Source organism: Pogona vitticeps, chromosome 2 (assembly GCF_051106095.1).
Source record: "Pogona vitticeps strain Pit_001003342236 chromosome 2, PviZW2.1, whole genome shotgun sequence".
In the NCBI taxonomy this organism is placed as follows: domain Eukaryota; kingdom Metazoa; phylum Chordata; class Lepidosauria; order Squamata; family Agamidae; genus Pogona; species Pogona vitticeps.
The window spans coordinates 94,188,188-94,208,939 of record NC_135784.1 but is presented as its reverse complement, the minus strand read 5'-3'; the positions used below and the strand labels follow the sequence as shown (position 1 = coordinate 94,208,939).

Genomic DNA, 20,752 nt, shown 5'->3' with positions numbered 1-20,752 from the left:
TGGGAGCAAGTTGTTGGACTGATGTACTCAGAAAATTTCAGACCGTGGACCTAAAATGATAATGCACGACTTATTTTTGTCTCTTTTCTTTTGGTTTTGCTTTGTTTTGCAGTAACATAGGGAGTGATCAGATGGCAATATAGGTCACATTTGGTACAGTTCAGTTCATTCTATTGTCCAGATAACATACAGGAAATTGTATATCCAGCTTCTATGACAAATCCAGACGTTTTTAGGTTCAGTGGCAAGACTCTTCTGGGTGTGAACTTTTTTTTTTTGAGCTGGACTGGAGCAATGGGGACTATTGTTTTGTGCATACAGAAAAGTTGCTTCAGAGGAGATTGGACTCTATGAATTGACACTGTCTAGTGTAACCCCACACAATCCTGTTTCACTATCTGATTGTACCCTCACTTCAAGTTTTAAGCAAATCCTGCAGAATTCAGGAAGTGGGAAACCAATTTTCCCAGGGCTTGCCAATTTTCTTTGTTTGACAAAAACCATATTAGGTTTTTACAGTAATGGCATTGCCACTTCCTCAGTGATTGCTCTAATCTGAGTCCCATGAAATCCTGAAGAAGTAAAATGAGGGGAAAAAAGTAGCAGGGAAGTCCATTTTACACCAGCGTAAGCCAACTGCTATAATGTGATCATAAGGAACTGGTTTGGATGACTGACTAGATGCACAGGATATCGTGGGAGTGTGTCTCACGCATAAGGAATTCTCGTGCCTGAACCTTTGATTCAGTTCTGACAAATGGGAAAAAGTTATAATCTATTGATTTCCAGTGATGGACAGTGGGAGTAAGATTTGGACTTCCAACCTGAGATTTAAATTCAAATTGTGTGATGTCTGAATTTGTTTGAACTAGTGGGTCTGTTTTCCAGATTACTGAATTGGATTCTGAACTAAAACTTGCTAATTGATAACAAGTGAGATCAGAATGAATATCTGTTCTTTTCAAAAATATTCTCTCAGAAAATGGGTCATAAAGCACATTAAAACTTGCTGAATCCTATGCTATATGAAAACCCTTCATCTTGGAGCAAGTTGCCTACAACTCTAGGAACTTGCTACTGATTTGCCTTATTATGCTTTTAAGGCATTTTGATATGTTTGGAGGTGGTGGCAGCATTACAGTTAATTTTGGTACTGATAGTAATGGAGGATTACCATAATCTAAGAAATTATCTCAGTTTCAAAGATTATATACTATAAATCTATATAGCAATGAGAACTAACAGTTGACAGCTTCCTTGTCTTAAAACAGTGCTGTGATTTTCTCAAAGCAAGGTCATATTATTGTTACTGCCAGTGTCTAGATGCTGGGTGGCAGGAAGGAAAAGAGCAGAGGCAAGAACACCATAGTTTTTCTCTCTAGTCCAGCAGCCAATGTGTTAACGTTAAGTCATTGCCCTCCTGAGGAAGCCATCCATGATTCCATGCCATCATCAAGAATGCATGTCACAATCCAATGCACACATACTCTCTAATATTCTGTGGCGTCTCAAGATTTTTCCTCATTGGAAGGAATTTTAAATTAGTAATCTAACTCATTCATTAACACTTAGGAAAAGTTTATATTTTGTTACAGAATTTGTTACACAAGTACACTTAAAAATATTCAAAATTACAAAAATGGCATGTGCCAATCAAAAATAATGAGAATAACTACATGAAAAATATCATAGCTGGCCAAAATCCAATTTCTCCCCCTCACATGTAATAGTGCAGTCATAGAAGCTGCAATAGCTAATTGAGGCAAATGCATCTGATCCTGTATCCAGTTGTACAAATGGCACACAACCAGACATGCCAATGACAGCTTGTTAATTGGCCTCAGTTAATCGTTGCCACTGGTTTGTACTACCATGAGCATAGAAATTATTTGAATTTTTGCCTTGTTTACTGATAAAAAACTTAAAATGCTTGTTGAATTTTTAAATATATTATAGGCAAAAATTATTTTTTAGCAAGTTATTTCAAAGCTCTGGGTTTTATTCCTGCCATAACAGAATGTGTCTGCTGTACTATACAATATGTTCTTTAGCTCAGTAATAGATGCTGTGGAAGCAGCAATTGCTTTGGGAGCAAACATGTTTCTCATATCTCGGCTTGATCTCCGGGATGGATCTTACATGAATTCACCCAAAGGCTCCTAGGCAGCATCAGTCTGTGAGCAATGCTTAATCCAGAGCCCACATGGTTAATCTCTTCAGGAGCAGCCCTCCAGTCCCTGGCACTCCACAATTGGCTGCTGTGCTTTTATTTATCTCAGCTGTTGTGCTGCAAGGTGGTAGTCTGTGCAAGTGGCAGAGGCAGGAAGCAAGCAAGCAAGCAAGCAGCAGCAGCTCCTCTCGCTGGAGGCAAGGAGGGGGTGCTTGTACCTTTCTCCCTGGTCCTATCCTCAACATGAGGGGCAGACTTAAGGACACATGGATTTTCCCCTTGCTCTTAGCTGGTTTAATTCAACCAAACTGGGGACAGGAGCGACCAAAGGTAAGGCATTACTGGATTATGCAAGGGAAGTGGGGGACCAGAGCAATGTTTTAGAAGGGAGGGGGTGGATAGCTTTTGTCTCCTGCATTGACAGCAAAGAGTAACTGGGACACCCGGGAGTGGGAAAGACAATGGACAGGTGCCTCATGGTTTAAGACAGTTGTGATACAACACTGGCATACTGAACAGCCAGATTCCAATACACGCCTCAGGAATTTGTTGTAAGTAGCTGCCTACCTGATCAGATGTGGGGGAAGGAGATTCCCCACCCCTTCAAAGCTATAATTTCTGAGCTGAAGGGCTAATGGCAGCTTATACATTATCTCCCTATTAACACCTCCTTTAAAATTATTTTCCTAGATTTGCATTTGAGCCTATACTGTCATGGTTGCACCTAGCATGTAAAATGACAGAGAGCATATTTCTCCAAGACATACCCCAGCTGCTTCTTTTGTCAGCTGGTGAAAAGAATGGCAAGTGGTTCCTTATCAGGCTGCCTCTGTGCCTTGTGCATTCTTAACATTTTAGCTGACAGACTGAGGCTCGGCTTTGTTAAACTGAAGCCCTTTTCCATCCTAGCAGGACGGACAGGAGATATGTAGACTTTCCCCACAATTATTAAATCCCTGTCCTCTTTTGAATTTGACGTGGATTTAAACCTCTTCTTTGGCTCTGCCATCGACAAAGTCAAGTCTTGGCTTTGAATCCCAATTTGTTTTAAATTCGAAGTGTGAAACAAAGTAATCCTGCCTCACAGAATTTTTATGAAGGCAAGAGAAATCGTTATTATACATTGAAAAAGGCAACCCTAACAATTGTGGATTGTATTTGAAAGAAACCATAGAGGTTTCCTTCACATGCCAATTCTTTCTCCTCATTGAAATCTGGACCTAGCCATGAACGGGAAAGAAGCAGATGTAGAAAAGGAGCTGAGAGCGATGTATTTGCTGTCTAGGTCAGTGCCTTACTGTTCAGCAGAGAAAATAGAACTGCAGGTCTGGATTCAATGCAAGGGGAGAAATAATGCGAGACAGAATGAACTGGATTAAGCACTTCTCAGTCCAAGGGACAAGTTGAGGACACAGTACATTTCAAACCATTTGCTTACTTTTAGGGTTGGTTGATGGCATAGACAAACAGTGTGACCAATAAAGAGGTCAGAGAAACCTCTGACATTTTAGCATGATGGAGAAAACAAGTCGTGTATGTCTGTGAAGCTCAACTCCTGAAAGCACGTGGTTGCTGGTGTATTTAAGGCTTTTTGAATGCAGCAGATTAGGTCCATGGGGGGGGGGGCAACAGGAATATAGCCTTCTGTGGTCCTGATAGCAAGCAAGAGAAGCATTGCCATTGAGGTACAAAAAAAAGCAAGAGATATGAGAATATCCAATCGCTGTTTCATTTTGTTCCCAGAAGAACACTAGGTTTTAAAGATAAACACTTTACGGACTTGCTGAGCAACACAATTAGGACTCCAGTTCTCCAAGCCCAGCTGACTTTAGTGCACCTAGCTTAGGAGCAAACTTGTTGGGATTGTTCTAGAAAAATACACACACGCAATCACTACCTTGGTCGCACATGGTCACAAACATGGACTGATTTCACAATGATCATTTGGAGTTCATTTTGCTGGATTTGGTTCAGAAACCTCCTCTCCTTTGATCTGTGTGGGAGGAAAGAAAGGATGGTGTGCTCCCCTGAGATCACCTCTGGGCCTGCTTGATCCTGGCAGCTGGGGTGTTGCTGAGCATCCTAGTATGATCCACAGGATACATGGAGCTCCACAGTTCCCTGGCAGGTGTGCCCTTGATGTTAAAGAATCTTAACTTTCTTCTGCTACCAAGGGCTGGTGGATGTCAGTCATGGCTATCCTGACTCTGGATGCAGTAGGTCTACAGAATAATAATAACAATATTTATTTATTTATTTATTTATTTATTTATTTATTTATTTATTTATTTATTTATTTATTTATTTAACTTTTATACTGAGCTAAACACAATTAATAAACTGAATCATAGACTAGTGACGTTGGAAGGGACCTATAAGGCCATCAAATCCAACCCCCTTCTCAATGCACGAATACAAATCAGAGAGTATCTGCCATGTTTCTCTTGAATGCCTCCAGTGTTGGAGCACTCACCACCTCTCAAGGTAATTGCTTCCACTGTCTTACTGCTCTTAACAGTTAGGAAGTTTTTACCGATATTCAATCAAAACCTGGCTTCCTGTAACTTGAGCCCATTGTGGTGTTTCCTGCACTCTGGGCTGACCGAGAAGAGATCCTGCCCCTTCTCTGTATGACAGCTTTTCAAGTATTTGAAAAATGCTATCATATCTCCCCTCAGTCTTCTATTCTAAAGACTAAACATGCCCAGTTATTTCAGTCTTTCCTCATAGAGCTTCATTTCCAGCTCCCTGGTCATCCTCGTTGCCCTCCTCTAGACTTGTTCCAATTTGTTCTATATTTTATGAGTTTTATTATTCTTGATCTTTATCATCAAGCCATTTCTATGGAAACAAATTGTGTCTGCCATTTGGCTAAGATATACATGGTTTCTTTATGAGCAGATTTATTTGCTTTTTGAAAGTAAGTTGTATCCTACAGAAACTGAGGACAGTTTCAGAAAAAGCTCTTACTATGGAGTTTCCCTGCCTACTTTTCTGAATTTTACAGGGGCTATTTGGTACACTTCTCAGTACTTTGTATGTAGAATACCACAAGAGAGATCAGTATAATTTGGAATAATCCACAGTGATGAGGATGATGTACTCATAACCCTTCCTTGTGTTTCCACCAACATCTTTCTTCTTCTTTTGGAAAATTCATTAAGGAGAAAAAGCAAAGTATCTACTGAGTATTAGCATGACAAAATCCTAGTTTTAATCTTCTTGAGTCTTTTACAAGTCTCTGCTCATATCCAGGGATTCAAAGGCACCCAGTTTTGCTGTCTGAGAGTGTACAGAAATTTCTCCCTCTTTCTTTCCTGAGGTTTGCATTTGTATTCTGTGGGTTTGCTGCCACATCCTTCTACCCTGAATTATCAACATGGTTTATTTATCTTCCTGATTAAATATCTACTAGAACAGAAAGGGTGTGCGTGTCAATCTCTGTCATTCCAGAGCTGTCCTAGCAAATAAATTGAGAAATTGATTGATCGTGCTTGATTTGTGATCCAGCATCTGCCTCTGACGCAAATAGCTTGAACTTCTGCCTCTCTGCAGACGTGAGGCAGAGTGAATGATTAAATGTTCCAGTCAAATCCTAGTAACCATGTGTTTACGTGTGACCATCCATGGCTGGGTGATGGAAGCAGCTCCTTAGAAACCAATAAGAAGCTGTTAAAAGTAGAATGCTGCAACACTGTGCCTCTGGGACTATCTACTGAAGCACTATCTCTGCCTAGGTTCTCTTCTGGCTTCTGGGATCTAATTTGTTTCTCCAGCCCTGCCCTCCATCCCAATATAGGGTTGGGGACCCTGTTGCCTCTATATGTGACTGGACTGCAATTCCTACGAACCTCAGTCAATCAGTCCGGCCAGTAGTGAGACATGATGGGCGTTGTAATCCACCAATTTCTGAAGGGCTACAGGTTCCCTAGCCATTTCCTAGTACTTCAAGGAGCACTAGCTGGAGTGATTCAGGATTTAGATAAAGCAGAACTTGTACCTGGCAGAATAAAGGAATGAAAAGAGTGCCTCTGAGCTCAAGGCTCAGAACAAAGTTCATTGTTAGCATTGGTACGGAGCTTGCAATCCTCTCTCTCTCTCTCTCTCTCTCTCTCTCTCTCTCTCTCTCTCTCTCTCACTCTCACACACACACACACACACACACACACACACACAGAGAGAGAGAGACAGACAGACAGACAGACAGACAGACAGACCTCCTGGTTTCCTGGTTTCCGTTCCTGAGCATTTGTCATCCTACCAGCCTAATTTAGAGCTCAGGGGAAGAAGTGTTTTTGCTGTTATTGTTCAAAAACTGGGTGCTAATAATTTTGCAGAATTACAGCACCTGATCCTGGTGCTCTGCATACAGACGCTGGCATATCTTCTGCTCAGTGTTCCTTTGCACCGAGCAGTTCTCCAGAGTTCCAGCCCTCTTTTCTTGCCAAGGACTGAACCTGGGACCCTTTCCATGGCAAATACTGTATGTTCTTTGCCACTGAGCCACAACCTTTCCTTTTCTTCCCCACCACCTGTCATCACTGAATGTATTTTCAGCACCCATTGGGTAAGTGTGTACATACCCTGCAATATTATTTTCAGTTCACTATATTTATTTCACCTAAAGAGATGCAAATGCTTGTGAGCACCTGAGTCTGGAGGGTGCCTCCACACAGTTTGGCTTCCTGCCCACAAGGAGCAGAGAAATAGTTGTGGTCGATCCTCTTCACTACATTCATAGCGTTCAAACATTCCTCAGATATAGAGAGGGGAAGAAATTTTGTTCCTGTTGGCAGTTTGTGTTTGGGCCACTGCTACCTACCAGTGACCTGCTAGTTGAATAGATGGGAATGGTTAGGTCAAGTCTTATTAAATGTATTTTTATTTTTATTTGCACATTTATATCCTGTCTGTCCTTCAGTGCACTTATGATGATGTATATGGCACGATTCCTTTCTATTCTGTCCTCGTGGCACAGTGGTTAAAACACTGTACTGCAGCTAAAACTGTGCTCACGACCTGGGGTTCAAATCCCAGGTAGCTGGCTCAAGGTTGACTCAGCCTTCCATCCTTCCGAGGTTGGTAAAATGAGTACCCAGCTTGCTGGGGGGGTCCAATGTGTAGCCTGTATAATTAAAAAAAAAATTGTAAACCGCCCGGAGAGTGCTTGTAGCGCTATGGGGTGGTATATAAGTCCAATAAATAAATAAATAAAATACAAATATCCTCAGAACAATGTGCTGTGAGCTGCTTTAGGCTATGAGAGAATGATCAGCTCATCCTCCTCAAATGAGTTTCATTTCGAACCCAGGGCTCTTAATCTGAGTGCAGCTCCGCCCAGTACACCACACTGTTGGAGTCACGAAATGAGAAGGCTGATGGGCTTTGTGATGATCACCAGATAATTAGGATAGCAAATAGTCTCTTATAGATAGAAGTTAAAGAAGTCAGCCACACACACACTGGGATGTCTGCCAGCAGTGCTCCTAGTGGGCGACTAGTAGAAGAGGCAGAATAACACCGAATGGGTTCCCAATGAATTCTGCCCTGCCCCCAGGAGGATTGTCCTTTTATTAACCTTACAAGCTCACAGATAGTGGACAGTATACAGATAGTTGACAGAGTTCAGATAGGACAATGGTTACATCATGCCATTATAATTGGCCTAAGGAAAGGCTCTATGCAAGCTCTCTAGCACGTATGAGAAAGAAGAAGAAGGGTAGGCAGTCATGCCCCTCAGAAGCAGTTGTGAGGTCATCTAGGAGGGTTTCCCCTCTATAGCTTAGCAACCTTGGGAATGGCACCCCCACACCACACTGGCTCTCAGATAAATCCCACTGATTCAGTGGGTCTGCTTGAGTTGAGGTTTAGTTTTTTATTTGAGTCTGGAAGCATTTAGTTTAGTGAAGGTGACATTTATTATGTATTTATTTATTAAATTTATACCCCACCCATCTAGACCAAAGTCTACTTTGGGTGGCTAACAATAATAGATAAAATAAAAACAATATAATAAAAAAAAACAACAGTAGTAATATAGTTCAAGATGGGAAAAATAATCAAGTGATGACAGGACGGAAAGCCTGCCTAAAGAGCCAGGTCTTAAGTTTTCTCTTAAAAACACCAGAGAAATCCAAATAATGTATTTCTGAAGTCATTTACAAATAAATACCGGCAGATGGCATGTGGAAAGCTGTGAAGTGTCAAAGCACTTCTTTTCGGAACCTGCACAAATATTTGTCCAGAGGGTATTCTTTCTCCACCTCTTTCTCCTTCATATGGCGTGTCTGTTGTTGTCTTCCAGGTGGACTGCTATGACTCAGTACAAGGAAGTGTCTACAACTATGGGGCTCTCACTCTTCGTGGTGATGAGTATATCCCCTTCCAGAAGTACGCAGGGAAGTTGCTCCTCTTTGTAAATGTGGCCACTTACTGAGGACTCACATCACAATATCTTGGTAAGACACTCCATCCCCACCCACATGGGTTAATTTTTACCATGAAATGTGCTGAGCTTTCAGCAAGCCCAGAATCTACAGGAACCTTGTCTCTTAACTTTAGAATTATTGGAGCAGGCAAAGATCATTTGATTAGAGTGAAGTAGCTCCACAAGACTTTCATCTTTATTACTGTATCAGAGTCCAGGGTTGAGAAAGGGTTGGAACCGCAACCCTGGCCTATATACACCAATAACTTTTGTGAATTTATTGTTCTCATATACATCAAGTCAAGGCATCCTTCAATCTCGAGAGACTATGGTAAGGTGCTCTGAACAGAGGTCTTGGAACAGCGTCTGATGTGGCTGAGGCCAATTTGAGAGTGACAGTCTCTTCCATGCTGAAGACAAATACAATCTGTCCCCTGTCCACCTCCCTGTTTTTGCTGGTTTTGGGACTGCCTCTTTGCCTCGGCCTGCTGAACAAGGTCCTCTTCAAATTGGGAGAGGCCATGCTGCACTGTCTGCCTCCAGGCTGAATGCTCAGATGTCAAAGTTTCCCATCTGTTGAGGTCCATTCCTAAGGCCTTCAGATCCTGCTCACAGATATCTTGTATCGCAGCTGTGGTCTCCCTATGGGACATTTTCCTTGCACTAATTCTCCATACTTGAGAATCTCTGATTCCCAATAATAAAATAAGCATATTGAGACGTTTGTAGCACATTTTTAGGATCCTTATCCTTGACAAGATAACATAACTCCCCTGGTAAAATTGAATAGAGAATTAGTGCTGTAGATGACAGTGTTGGTGCATATGCACTAATAAGGGTGACCTGTCCTGCTGATGAGTGGAGCTGCAGAGACAGGATTCTTTCACTCCCCACAGTAGGTGGAACAACGGATCTCAGCAGAGTATTTCTAACTGGAAAGCCAACACCATATTCCCTGGTCTCATTCAATGGTTTTCGCTGCCAGGAGAATGAGAATTTTTTTATCTTTGACAGATCCCGAGTCTGGCAATCTCATATCTTGCAGGGTAACAATGTCCATCTGCAGCCTACTCAGTTCCATGTCAATGACATCTGTCTTGCGTGCGTCATCTATTTCCTGCAGTTTGTCAGAAAAGCCAGGGGTCATTGTCTGAACATTCCAGGTGCCCAGCTTTAGGGCGGAAGTTTTCTTATGATTGTTGCATGGTTCACGGTTACCAATCTGCTTGTCAGCTTTCACCCTAAACCCCATGCACCCTATGAGGTTAACAGACCGTGGCGAGGCAGCACCTTACTGGCTGGGGGCTGCCCAGCTTAAGGTGGGCAGTAGCTACCTAGTGAGGTGCAATGACCTCTCCCACTGTTGGAAGTAGCCCCTGGCTTCACGCTCTATGCCAATCGAGCAAGGACTTATAACTGGTAACTGCTACTTCACATGTTATTTTGACACTGTATACAAAGCTGGAGTGTCCTCTCCAGAGCATGAGGCCTGGGTAAAATTATATGGAGGACAAATTGTTACCCAAGCAGCAAATCCCCCCTCTCCATGTCACTGAAATAGTCCAGTGGAAAGGCGAGAGCCAATACAACTGGTTCCAGCGACATCGCAGGAGTTGCCAGAACGTCATGAACTGCTTCCGCAACTCTGGCTCCAGATTTTGCCTCAAAAGGTTTACTCCTGAAGCCTTTTCCAACTATGGATATAGCCACAAGGCAGTGGAAGTTTGAAATTGGAGTTTTCCTTCTCCTACATGGGTTGCTATTTGACTTATGACAACTTTAATAAGGTTTTCAAGTTACATGAGAAGTTGAAGGTGTGGTTGACCACTATATCTTGGCTCTTTTTCTTGATTTATTCATTCTTTTTGCCCAAAGAGTCAGGGAATGTATGAGGCAACCTACAGCTCTTCGCAATGCCATTATCAAATTAAAATTAATAAAACAGATTTATAGTATCATAGAATAATGGAGTTGGAAGGGACCTATAAGGCCATAGAGTCCAACCTTCTGCTGAATGCAAGAATCGAAATCAAAGCAGATCTGACAAATGGTTGTTCAATTTCAGGAAAAGCCAAGTTTGTTGGATCTAACCTTGTTAAGCTAATATAAACTTGCAGAGCAATTTGTCCCATGACATCAGCAACTCCAAAATTCAAGAACACAAAGAAAACCACCCTTTTAGATAAAAAATGTAACGGAATGCTGGCAGTCAAGTGCTCCTTCATTAAATACAGCTTCATTTTGCATCTTCAGGTTAGCTTTGTTCCAGGGAGCCTTGGGGCTCATAGAAAACCCAAAGTAGTCACATTATTTGTGTTTACCTTGCAGGACTGAATGCACTACAAAATGAGCTGGGACGCTATGGATTAATCATCCTTGGCTTCCCATGCAATCAATTTGGAAAACAAGAACCTGGAGAAAACTCAGAAATCCTTCCAGGACTGAGGTGAGCAAACCCATTGAGTGGATCGCTGGTTATTTCCCATAATGAACTGCCTCAGGCTGTTCAGTTCTTCAGAGCACAACTGGTTCTCAAGCAAGTCTTGAAGTTGCCAATTTATGGCATCCAGCTCTTTCTCCTGCAGTTCTGCCCCTGGATCTTATTTATTTGTGGCCAGTGATGAGAAAAATGTTGATGTGGTTGGGTAGTAGAGTAAGGCAGTCAGAGCTGGGAATTAGTACATCAGCACATGTTGATGGACTTCGGCTTCCATTTTCTGTCACCTTGGCTATGATGGCTGAGCTGATGGCAATTATAGTCCAACATCTGGAGGGCTAAATGTCTCCCTATGTCTCCTGGGGCATAAGTGTTAAGCTTCCCAAGCAGGAGATTATTTTAAAAAAAGAGATTTCTTGTTTCTACCACCCCTGTGTGGAGAGTGAAAAAAAAACCCTCTAATTTCCCCCCCTTCTATTCCAGATATGTTAGACCTGGAGGAGGCTTTGTTCCAAATTTCCAGCTCTTTCAGAAAGGAGATGTAAACGGGGAGAATGAACAGAGAGTTTACACTTTTCTAAAGGTTTGTATCAGCAGCATATTTGATTCCGTGACCTCTCTTTCTGGTCTGTCAGATAAGAGCCCTACACAGGGCCTCCGGACAGTCTTAATCTAAGTGCACGAGCAGAGAGAAGAGGGTAGCCTTGCAGTCTTTGCTCCTAGCTCTTTGCGTGCAGCAAGCTACATCTGAAGAAGAGTGACTTCCCTATACAGGTCAGAACTTGTTAAAAACCAGGATGTTATGGAGATAATACACAGGTACAGATGGATGTCCCTTTCTGATCCTGCTTTCCACTGGTGGTGAGCTGGAAAAGGGAGCAAAGGGCTAGGCTGACCTATTCTCTTTCTGATATGCTCATATTAACCCTTTTAATGAATGTCTTAGTAATGCTGTAGGAGCCAGATGAGGTTTAGGACAGAGAATCCCCCTGCCTTCAGTGCAGAACTTACGTGCTCATGAGATGCTATCATTGGCAGAAGTGGAAGAGAAGAAATGCTTTCTGCAATTCCTGAAAAATTGTTTTGGGGATTCCCCCTGAACAGTGTCTACAGTGCTGTGGGTGGGCAAGAGCAATCAAATGTGTCTCCTCCTTTCCTGACAACTAGAGCGTCCACTCTAGTGGAATACACGACGTGAGTCAAAGGAACCTGGAAGATCAACTCAGGGTCCAAAGCAAGGAACTTTAGGTATCCAGACAAACCAAGCGGGATGGAGTGATATTGGATCAGGCTCCTGCCAAGTAAAATAGCTGTTAGGTGAATGATGCTGTAATGGGTAATAGTGGTGGGGATGAGCTTGGAAAAAATGATTCCCAGAAGAAACAACAGCTGGTGGGAAGAGGGTCAAGCAGCTGTCTTCTCACGTAAGTAAGTGCTCATTCAAAACAAACTATATCATGAAAGCAGGATATGCTTCTGGATATACGTATTACAGTGGGGTCTTGACTTGAGAACTTAATCCGTATTGGAAGGCGGTTCTCAAGTCAAAAAGTTCTCAGGTCAAATCTGCATTTCCCATAGGAATGCATTGAAAACCATTTGATCCGTATCTGCTCTTTTCCGTCCATAGAAACTAATGGGAAGCTGCTATTCCGCCTTCAACCACTAGAGGGGGATATTTTGTTTCTTTTTTTCTTAGGTCAAGAAAGGTTCAGGGAAGGCAGGGAAAATACAGTCCAGGCAGTACCAGGCAGTCCGAAGACTGTCTCCCAATCCACTCTCTAAACGCTGGGAGGAGTGAGGAAGCAGACAGGCACCCTTTTCACTGGCCAACAGTTAACTGAAAGTTCACATTTTGCACTTTCCCTGCCTCCCACGTGGTTTTTTCCCAGTTCTTAACTCAAATCTAAGTATGTAAGTCAAGTCAATATTTTCCTATGAGAGTGGTTCTTAAGTCAAAATGTTCTTAACTTAAGCCGTTCTTAAGTCAAGACCCCACTGTATTGCAATTCAGGAGTTTTCACTGTTACTGAAATGGCAGTGATATTTCTAGTTTCATACATCCTTATGGGTTCTACTAATTGCTCAGATCTCCTCTATGCCCCTGGAACAAAGATGGAAACCTTCAGGCCAGTATCCTTTTGTTGGTTCTAAAGAAGCGTAGACCCACTGAATCAATTTCTGAATGGCAAGTCAACATATATGTAGGTCCTGCTGAACCAGTGTCTATTCTTATTGAGGCTAGCAGTAGGACACTGTATTCAGTGTTTGAGTGTTTAATTCCAGTCACAGCAACAAACAGCAAGACTTGATTTTTTTTTCTTGGTAGAATTCATGTCCACCTGTTGTGGAAAACTTTGGTGACCCCAAGAAACTTTTCTGGCAACCTTTGAAGATCCATGATATCAAGTGGAACTTTGAGAAGTTTTTGGTTGGGCCGGATGGGAAGCCTGTTATGAGGTGGTATCACAGGACAAATGTTGCCACTGTGAAGAATGACATCCTACGATACATGAGGAAGCAGAACATGTTGTATGGATAGAGTTTCCACAATCATCGAAAAATTAGATAATGGGAAGGGAGGGAAACTGTTTCTTTATCCACAATCATACATTTTCACTAAAACCACAAACAAATATTTTATCTTTCCTTCATCAAAGCCAAAATTTTAAAATATAGTGGGGGGTGGGTATTTATGGCTCTTGACATGTTTTGGCCTACACTTCTCTCCAGCTCTAGTGAGTATTGTGCTATGATAAGAACTGCATTCCAAGAACATACAAGGGGAGTCATAGTTGGCTGCCCCCAATCCAGAATGCTCTTTAACATGGCCCAGTTCCCCCGCCCAACACTACCTACCTGTACGCACACACACCTTTGTGTACAAACAACTGCTGACCATCTGAGCCATACTGCTCCTGCTGGGAACAGACAGATTCTTCAGGGCCAGATGGGGTGATTATTTTGGATCTCTATGGATCAGACCCAGTTTCCCTTCCCAACAAAATAGAATTTCCGCCATCACCACCACCACCACAAACAAGCAGAGAGTTCACACACTCGCGTTTCTGAAATAGTCTTTTCTGATCATGGGTTAGATGTGAAGGGTTTCTGGGGACAAGGAAGGTGCAACATTATGACGGTTAGGTCTGAAAGCTCCCAAAGGAGTAGACCTCGCCTGAGCCTGCAAGGCAGTGAAGTAGCCCTTTAGTGCATTCAGACTACTTCATGGCATTCTGCAGAGATATGTGCCTTTTTAGATAGAGCCCCAAGATCCTTTTGCTGCCATGCCCAGTCTGTGTCTGTACATTACCTAATAATAATAAAACACCCTCAGCAAATTTATTATTGTGAAAGACTCTTTTTCAATGTGCAATGCAGGTCTCACAAGGAGACATCTTCTGCTATGTTGATGCTGCCAGTCTTGAGTCAAACAAGACGAGAGACATAGATAGCACATGACAAGAAATGCTATGTGATTAATGCTGGCTTTCATCTGACAATGGAATTTCTTCAAAAATGCATGCCTTTGCATTCAGATTCATAAATTAAGCCTGTGTTTATTTCCCAAATGACCAATAAAAAATGAAGCACACTAGAATGCAGGATATTGAGATGAAGAAAAGCATTTGCTAAGGCAAACAGATTTATTTCACCTATTAAGGGAGTACAGCTTGTAAGTAAGTGCTAGAAGTATCACCTCAAATCACCCTTCACAGTATGGAGATTTTGTATTGATGCTACCACCACTACTATTTGTTTTGCAGGTATAGTTTTTGGAGGCTACAAAACCAATTAAAAACATTTATGCAATGACTTTACAGAGGTTGGAAATTTACTTTTTAAAGATATTTGTTGTGTAGCTCATTGCAAAGCTCACAAAAGGTAACTCATTCTAGGTAGCGCAATTTTTAGAGTAACTATTTATCCTACTAATTATGTGTCAAGTTGCTTTACCATTTCTTTTAATTCCTTTTAATTTTTTTTAAAAATGCCTTATGATTTAGGAAAAGGGCTTAAAATGCCCTCCAGAAGTAACAAGAGAACAATGCGTAAACATTACTTGTTACGCAAGATTGTAGGAGTATTACCAGTAGTACTGTTACTTTGCAAAAGGAGCCTAGCATTACCATGTTGTGGTAGCACTGCTGCACTGACAACTGTATACAGCATTTGGGATTATTTAGTCTTCCCCTGTATGAAGGCTGAAGCTGAGAGAAAGGAGGCCTCTCCCACCCACCCTTGCACTGTAGGAGGTGGTTTCACAGGCATGAAGGGAAGCTCATCTCCCTATATCCTGCTGCTTGCTACTTTTTCCTTTCATGGCAATCTGGAAAGTATTTAACAGAATGTAAGACATCACAATGACACATTAAGAGACTATAGTTTATAACATAAGGAAATGCATACTTTATTAATGATTAAATAAATCGAGTATTTATAGGTAAGATCATTTCGTACAAACAAAACATCCTAAAACATTTACAGTAAAGGAATATTGGCTAACAAAAATATTAGAAAGTTTAAACACAATGGCAACACATTCTACAAATCTCTCCAAATATTTGGGAAAGGTATTTCTGTTTAAGAGAGATGGACACAGGGGGGAAAAGTAAAGTAAATTCTGTCGTCCTTTCATTTTTTTATGTTACAGTTCATTGCATAGTAAGGTTGACATACGATTTCTACAAGAGGTGAACTCAGTGAACAGAAGATAAACTTAGTAACTTGACTCTCTTCTGACTTACAGCAACCTTATGTATTAGCAACTTCTAAAAGTTGTCATTAAAAGCTATGCTCAGCATTTGCAAATTCAGGGCCATGGCTTCACATGCTAGGCCTTTCCACTTTTCCTATTGCTTTCAAACTTTCCTACCATTATTGTCTTTCTAAGATGTGCCCAAACTATGGTCACCTCAGTGTAGTCATTTTTCCTTCTAGGAATAGCTGACACTTGATTTGATCTAGCACCCATTTATTTGTCTTTCTGGCAGCCCACTGTATCTTTACCTTCGCACAACTGTCACATCCTCACACTTAAAAGAATTTTCCAGTTCCTTCATAGCTGCTTTTCCAAGTCTCTGTTTTCTTCTGATTTCTTATCTAGTCTCTATTTGTACTGATGACAAAACTATACTGATATTAATTTTAATCTTCTCGGTGTCAACATTAAAGTTTTATAATTCTTTAAACCTATTTTTTGTTCTTAATATTCATCTGTAGCCCTGCTTTTGCACCTTCATCTTTACCTTCATTAAGAGTCCACATATCTTAAGGAGTACATATTATAGAATAACATCCAACAACCTAATAGACCATGTTTTGACCCACTTGAGAGCCTACAGAAAGCTGAGCTGTAATTACATTCTATTTAATTTCTTTTTAGCAGATGCTTTCAAGGCCAACACTGTTGATCCTGATTTATGTAAACCATGGGATCAACAAAGCTAGCAGAGTCTGTAATATACTTGGCTTTGTTCTGCACAGTTCTACAAGGCCGTTGGTGGTCTCTCTTCCAGTCTGCCTACCATCACTACCTGGACAACTTAATGTTACAACAAGGCTGCCATGTGCAATTGAATCAGTTCTTTTGATTAAAAAGTAAAAGACAAAAAAAACCCTCTTCCCTTTAGAAAAATTTAAGAATTGCTTTGCTAGGCCAGACAGTGAGTGAGCAAATAGTCTTGGACTAGCCAGATGATAGAACCCACCAAGTAAAACCTGCTAGTTACACAAAATTTGGACAAGGAGGTTCAAGCTCCATTATAGGAATTAAATGGTACCTAAAGGAAACAGAGTTGGAGTCAACATATTCCAGGATTAGGGTCTTTTATGTCTGTTTATGCATACATAAACAGACTGCAGTACATTACCAAATATTAGCTTTAAACCAGCAGTGTACAGCAGTGTTCTGCAGAGAATCAAGTTACTATGTTTTAGGGCTAAACCACTGCATTACAATTCAAGTTCAAAATATACATATATATTCAAAATGATATAACCATGTTTCAGTTTAATGCCTATACACTATAGACATTCACAAACAAAAAAACAAAGGAAAGGGTTTGTTTTATTTCTTCCCTCTTTGCAACACTGCAGAACGGGGGGCGCTGGCTGCGTTAAGATAACAGTTACCTGCAAAAAATATTGTGTTGTGAATCGAAAGCTGCAGGAGAACCAGTGAAATGCAGATCCTGTCGACCCAGGAATCCTGTCGTTTTGCCAACACAGGAGTAAAAAGAAAATAGTATTTGCTACCAAAGTCTGAGATTGGCTCCCTCGTCAGCTGAATTTTTGATGCCAAGTAGAGAAAAGATCACTGATTCAAAATGCTGAGAGATCCAGATAAGTTTAACTCCACTGGAGATGTTCCACAAACAAAAGGTCACTGGACACTCTTCGGTAGCATGCCACACATCTTCAGAAAATCCAGTTAAAGCCATTGTTGTCCCAAGCATCTGTTACATCCCATATATACAAATTAATGGGAATAGTGTCCAGGCAGCACTAGAAGGTTACCCGTCTACACAGGTTCACATGCATTCAGTGGTTCTACTTTTGATGCCTACACAACACCACCACGCAGATTAAGTGGGCCTTTGGTTTTTAGGCAACCCAAGACCTGTAGCATCTGAGAGGCAAAAAAAAAACAAACAAAAACACATTAGAAAAGTAGTACACAAATCCTTGCCTTATCAAAGACCTAATATTTCTAGACAAGCAACACATGCATTCAGCTGAACTAGAACTGTGTTATGTTGTGTCATGTCAGGACTGACTTAGCAACCCTAATAGGGCATTCAAGTAAGGAAAATATTTAAGGAGTGGTTTTTCCAATTCTTTTCCTCAAATGAGTTTTCATGGCAAAGGGAGGATTCAGACCCAGTTCTCCTGAGTTCTAGCCCATTACTCTACACCACATTGAATGAGGCTAAGTGGAGATAAAATGAATATGCCACCTCCCTCTTCATCAGGATCCAGAGCTATGGATTACATGGGCAGATCCCCCTGGGGATCCAGCATTTGGCAATGGATATTAGTGTTTGAGTTGTGAAACATTTTGAATGTTGGGTCCAGTCTCTGAAAGTGAAATCCAACACCAAAATGTTTAATATTTTCTTTTAAAATAATATTTCTTTTAAAACATTTTTATATTTCTGCTACAGCTGTAGAACAATAAGAAAGGGTGTGCATATAAATATTGTAGCAGTGAATACTGAGGCAGAACTTTCTTAAGTCCCAAATCTTGACATGTCCCAAAATTTAGGCAAGACATTCCATGCAGTCTGGCACAACAAACATCTCCAGCTACTAGACTGCAAAATAAATAACAAATAAATAAATGAATTCAGTTCCTTCCTCCAGACAAATGAATGAATAAGTAAATGAACAGAATATTTGTATCTTGTTGGCAGAGTTTTGGAAAATCCCTCTGCTTAATTTTCAGGATCTGTCCCGACCTCCAATCTGGCAGCCAAAGCCATTCTGGGTGGTTTATAACAAATAACATAAAACAACAAAATAACAAAATAGCAAATAACATCAATACATAGGGGCGAAAATAAAAAATCAAAGTGCAGTGAGGATAAAATTACAATACAATAAATACAATTAAAAGCGCAGAAAAATATTAAAAATGTGGTGCATGGCAGTATGATAGAAGTTATATTATTGGACACTATTGTATCAGAGTGTAGTTTGTTCAAGGGAGGCCTGTCTAAATAGCCAGGTTTTCAGTAGCTTTTTGAATGTGAAGGGGCCAGGCGGACTTTGGGTGGAAGGGAGTTCCATAATTGTGGCGCTACCACTGAGAAAGCCCAATTTCTAGTGCTTGTTTTCCAGGCCTCTCTTGGGGTCAGATATCTCAGCCGCCCTGCCTGCAACAATCTTATAGATACCGAGGTCCCAAACCATTTAAGGCCTTATAGGTTATTACCATTACCTTGAAACTGGTACAAAAATGAACAGGTAGCCAGTGTAAGGTCGCCAGGGTGGGGGAGACAAGTTGGTCTTTTCTAAGCCCACTCAGAACTCTGGCCGCCGCATTCTCGACCCATTGCAGTCTCCGTAGTAGTCCCAAGGGCAGCACCACGTAGAGGGCATTACAGTAGTCTAATCTCAAGACTGCCAGCACATGGACCAGCGTGGTGAGGGACCTGGTGTCAAGGTAGGGATGGAGCTGGGCAATCCACATGGGAGTCCTGATACATTCTCCCCTATTGCGTGGCAAACTGCCATTATGCTCTGGTGCTGAGGGCAAAAAAGACTGTCCACGTGACTGAAATGATCCTGCTTGGTGAGCCACTCCACCTGTCAGAGTTATCCCATGGGGCTGACCGTGTCCCTGTACAGGAACAGTAGCATTTACAGTTTACATATTGGTTGTGTATACTTAGGACTAAGATTGCTTGTATTCCTTGTTATTGTGATTTATGGTTTCGGAATCTCAATTTTTGTGTTGTTTTGCCTAACCTCCACAAGCCAGAATGTCTCCTTACCAGATTCCTTAGACAGTTGTTTCACACCATCCACTGCTTGTGACTTTTGGTTTTGGGATACCACCCATGGTGATGGAGACCAGGTATACTCTGGCTATAAGGAAGACCAAGGGGAAGGGGATGGATATGAGAGAGAGAGAGAGAGAGAGTTAATAAAGTCAAGATGAAGAGTTCCTAAATTTTTTGAAATAGAAATTTACACTAGTGTACAAGCAGGAGAAAGTACGGACAATGGCATAAGAAACACTGCTCATTTTGGAATATTCTGACTGCAGAATTCTGCACAGGACCTGATCCAATCCTAAAAATCTCTGTTTTTCTGGAAGCGTTCGATGGATTCCTCTCCGGGGATAGCCCCCAGTTCCAACAGGTTTTCCCAGACCCCCCATGTCTTGTCTTTAGTTAACTTACAGGAGGGAAATGGTGGTAATTCTGAACTGGAGGATGCTCATTTGCTGCTGTTGATGGGGGGTATCGGATCTGTTGCCAGTCCTCAAAACCATGCCATAAATGTGGTTGGGCTGGAGGGCCGCACTGGGGGCAGGGTGGGGCCGCTGGTCCTGGCTGTGGTGGTTCAGCCTGGAGTTTGTCACCAGAACGCTGCAAAGGAGAGAGCAGATGACTAAAATGGATGCAAACTAACATACATCCTAGTACACCAGTGAGAAGGATTCCTGAAATCACCTGGCAGAGGGAGTCAGAGTGTTATGTTTTGACTGATGGATACTTTAGGGAATAGGGAAGGAACACTCTGCCTTCTCCATTTTCCAATCTCTGTGTTGCCAAGAGGAAAAGTAAAAATGGTGTGGGGGGAGGAGAGAGAGAGCTTTACCTGACTGCTTTACAGAAAAAGAAATGCAAGTGTTGTGACCACTAAAATATTGCTGTAGTTTTAGTCACACTACACAGCAGAAGGCATCCTGAACCTATGAAGCAGGCTTCTACATTCTAGACCTTTTCAGATAAGAATAGCCAAGATTTTTCCATTACTCCTGAATAACACTTTATATTGGTTGTACAACATAGGGGTTGCCTAAATCTGGATCCAATTTATGGAGTAGAAAAGAACAAGTCAGGTAGGAAGAGCAGATGCTCAAAGTTGCCCCATTTTTCTTATTTAAACACGTCCAAAAACATTGGCAAGGCCTGAGGACCTGAGGTCTGGGACCAACCATTGAAGACTTAAGAGGGTGCTGGTCTCAAGGAAAAAAAAAGGAAGC

The 20,752-nt window shown here is 41.5% G+C and overlaps 2 protein-coding genes across 16 annotated transcripts in view; one reads left to right on the top strand and one right to left on the bottom strand.

The window, feature by feature from the left end:
* The first annotated feature begins 273 nt into the window (after positions 1-273).
* Positions 274-14,375, top strand: GPX3 (glutathione peroxidase 3). The gene is made up of 5 exons (XM_020809968.3): positions 274-2,500; positions 8,475-8,628; positions 10,926-11,043; positions 11,518-11,617; positions 13,364-14,375. The coding sequence occupies exons 1-5, from the start codon at positions 2,204-2,206 to the stop codon at positions 13,574-13,576; spliced, it is 882 nt and encodes a 293-aa protein (XP_020665627.2). The 5' UTR covers positions 274-2,203; the 3' UTR covers positions 13,577-14,375.
* A 1,045-nt stretch (positions 14,376-15,420) lies between these two features.
* TNIP1 (TNFAIP3 interacting protein 1) overlaps positions 15,421-20,752 on the bottom strand; it is a 74,032-nt gene continuing 68,700 nt past the window's right edge. For 11 of the 15 annotated variants that reach the window (XM_072990049.2, XM_078385635.1, XM_078385634.1 and 8 more), the window contains 3 exons: positions 19,944-20,132; positions 19,533-19,626; positions 15,421-17,665 (listed from right to left, as the gene is read on the bottom strand). In XM_072990049.2, the coding sequence (XP_072846150.2) occupies positions 17,622-17,665; positions 19,533-19,626; positions 19,944-20,132 (327 nt within the window). In that variant the 3' untranslated portion in view covers positions 15,421-17,621. The remainder of the gene's footprint in view (positions 17,666-19,532; positions 19,627-19,943; positions 20,133-20,752) is intronic. The other 4 variants (XM_078385638.1, XM_078385636.1, XM_078385633.1 and 1 more) reach the window with 1 other exon arrangement.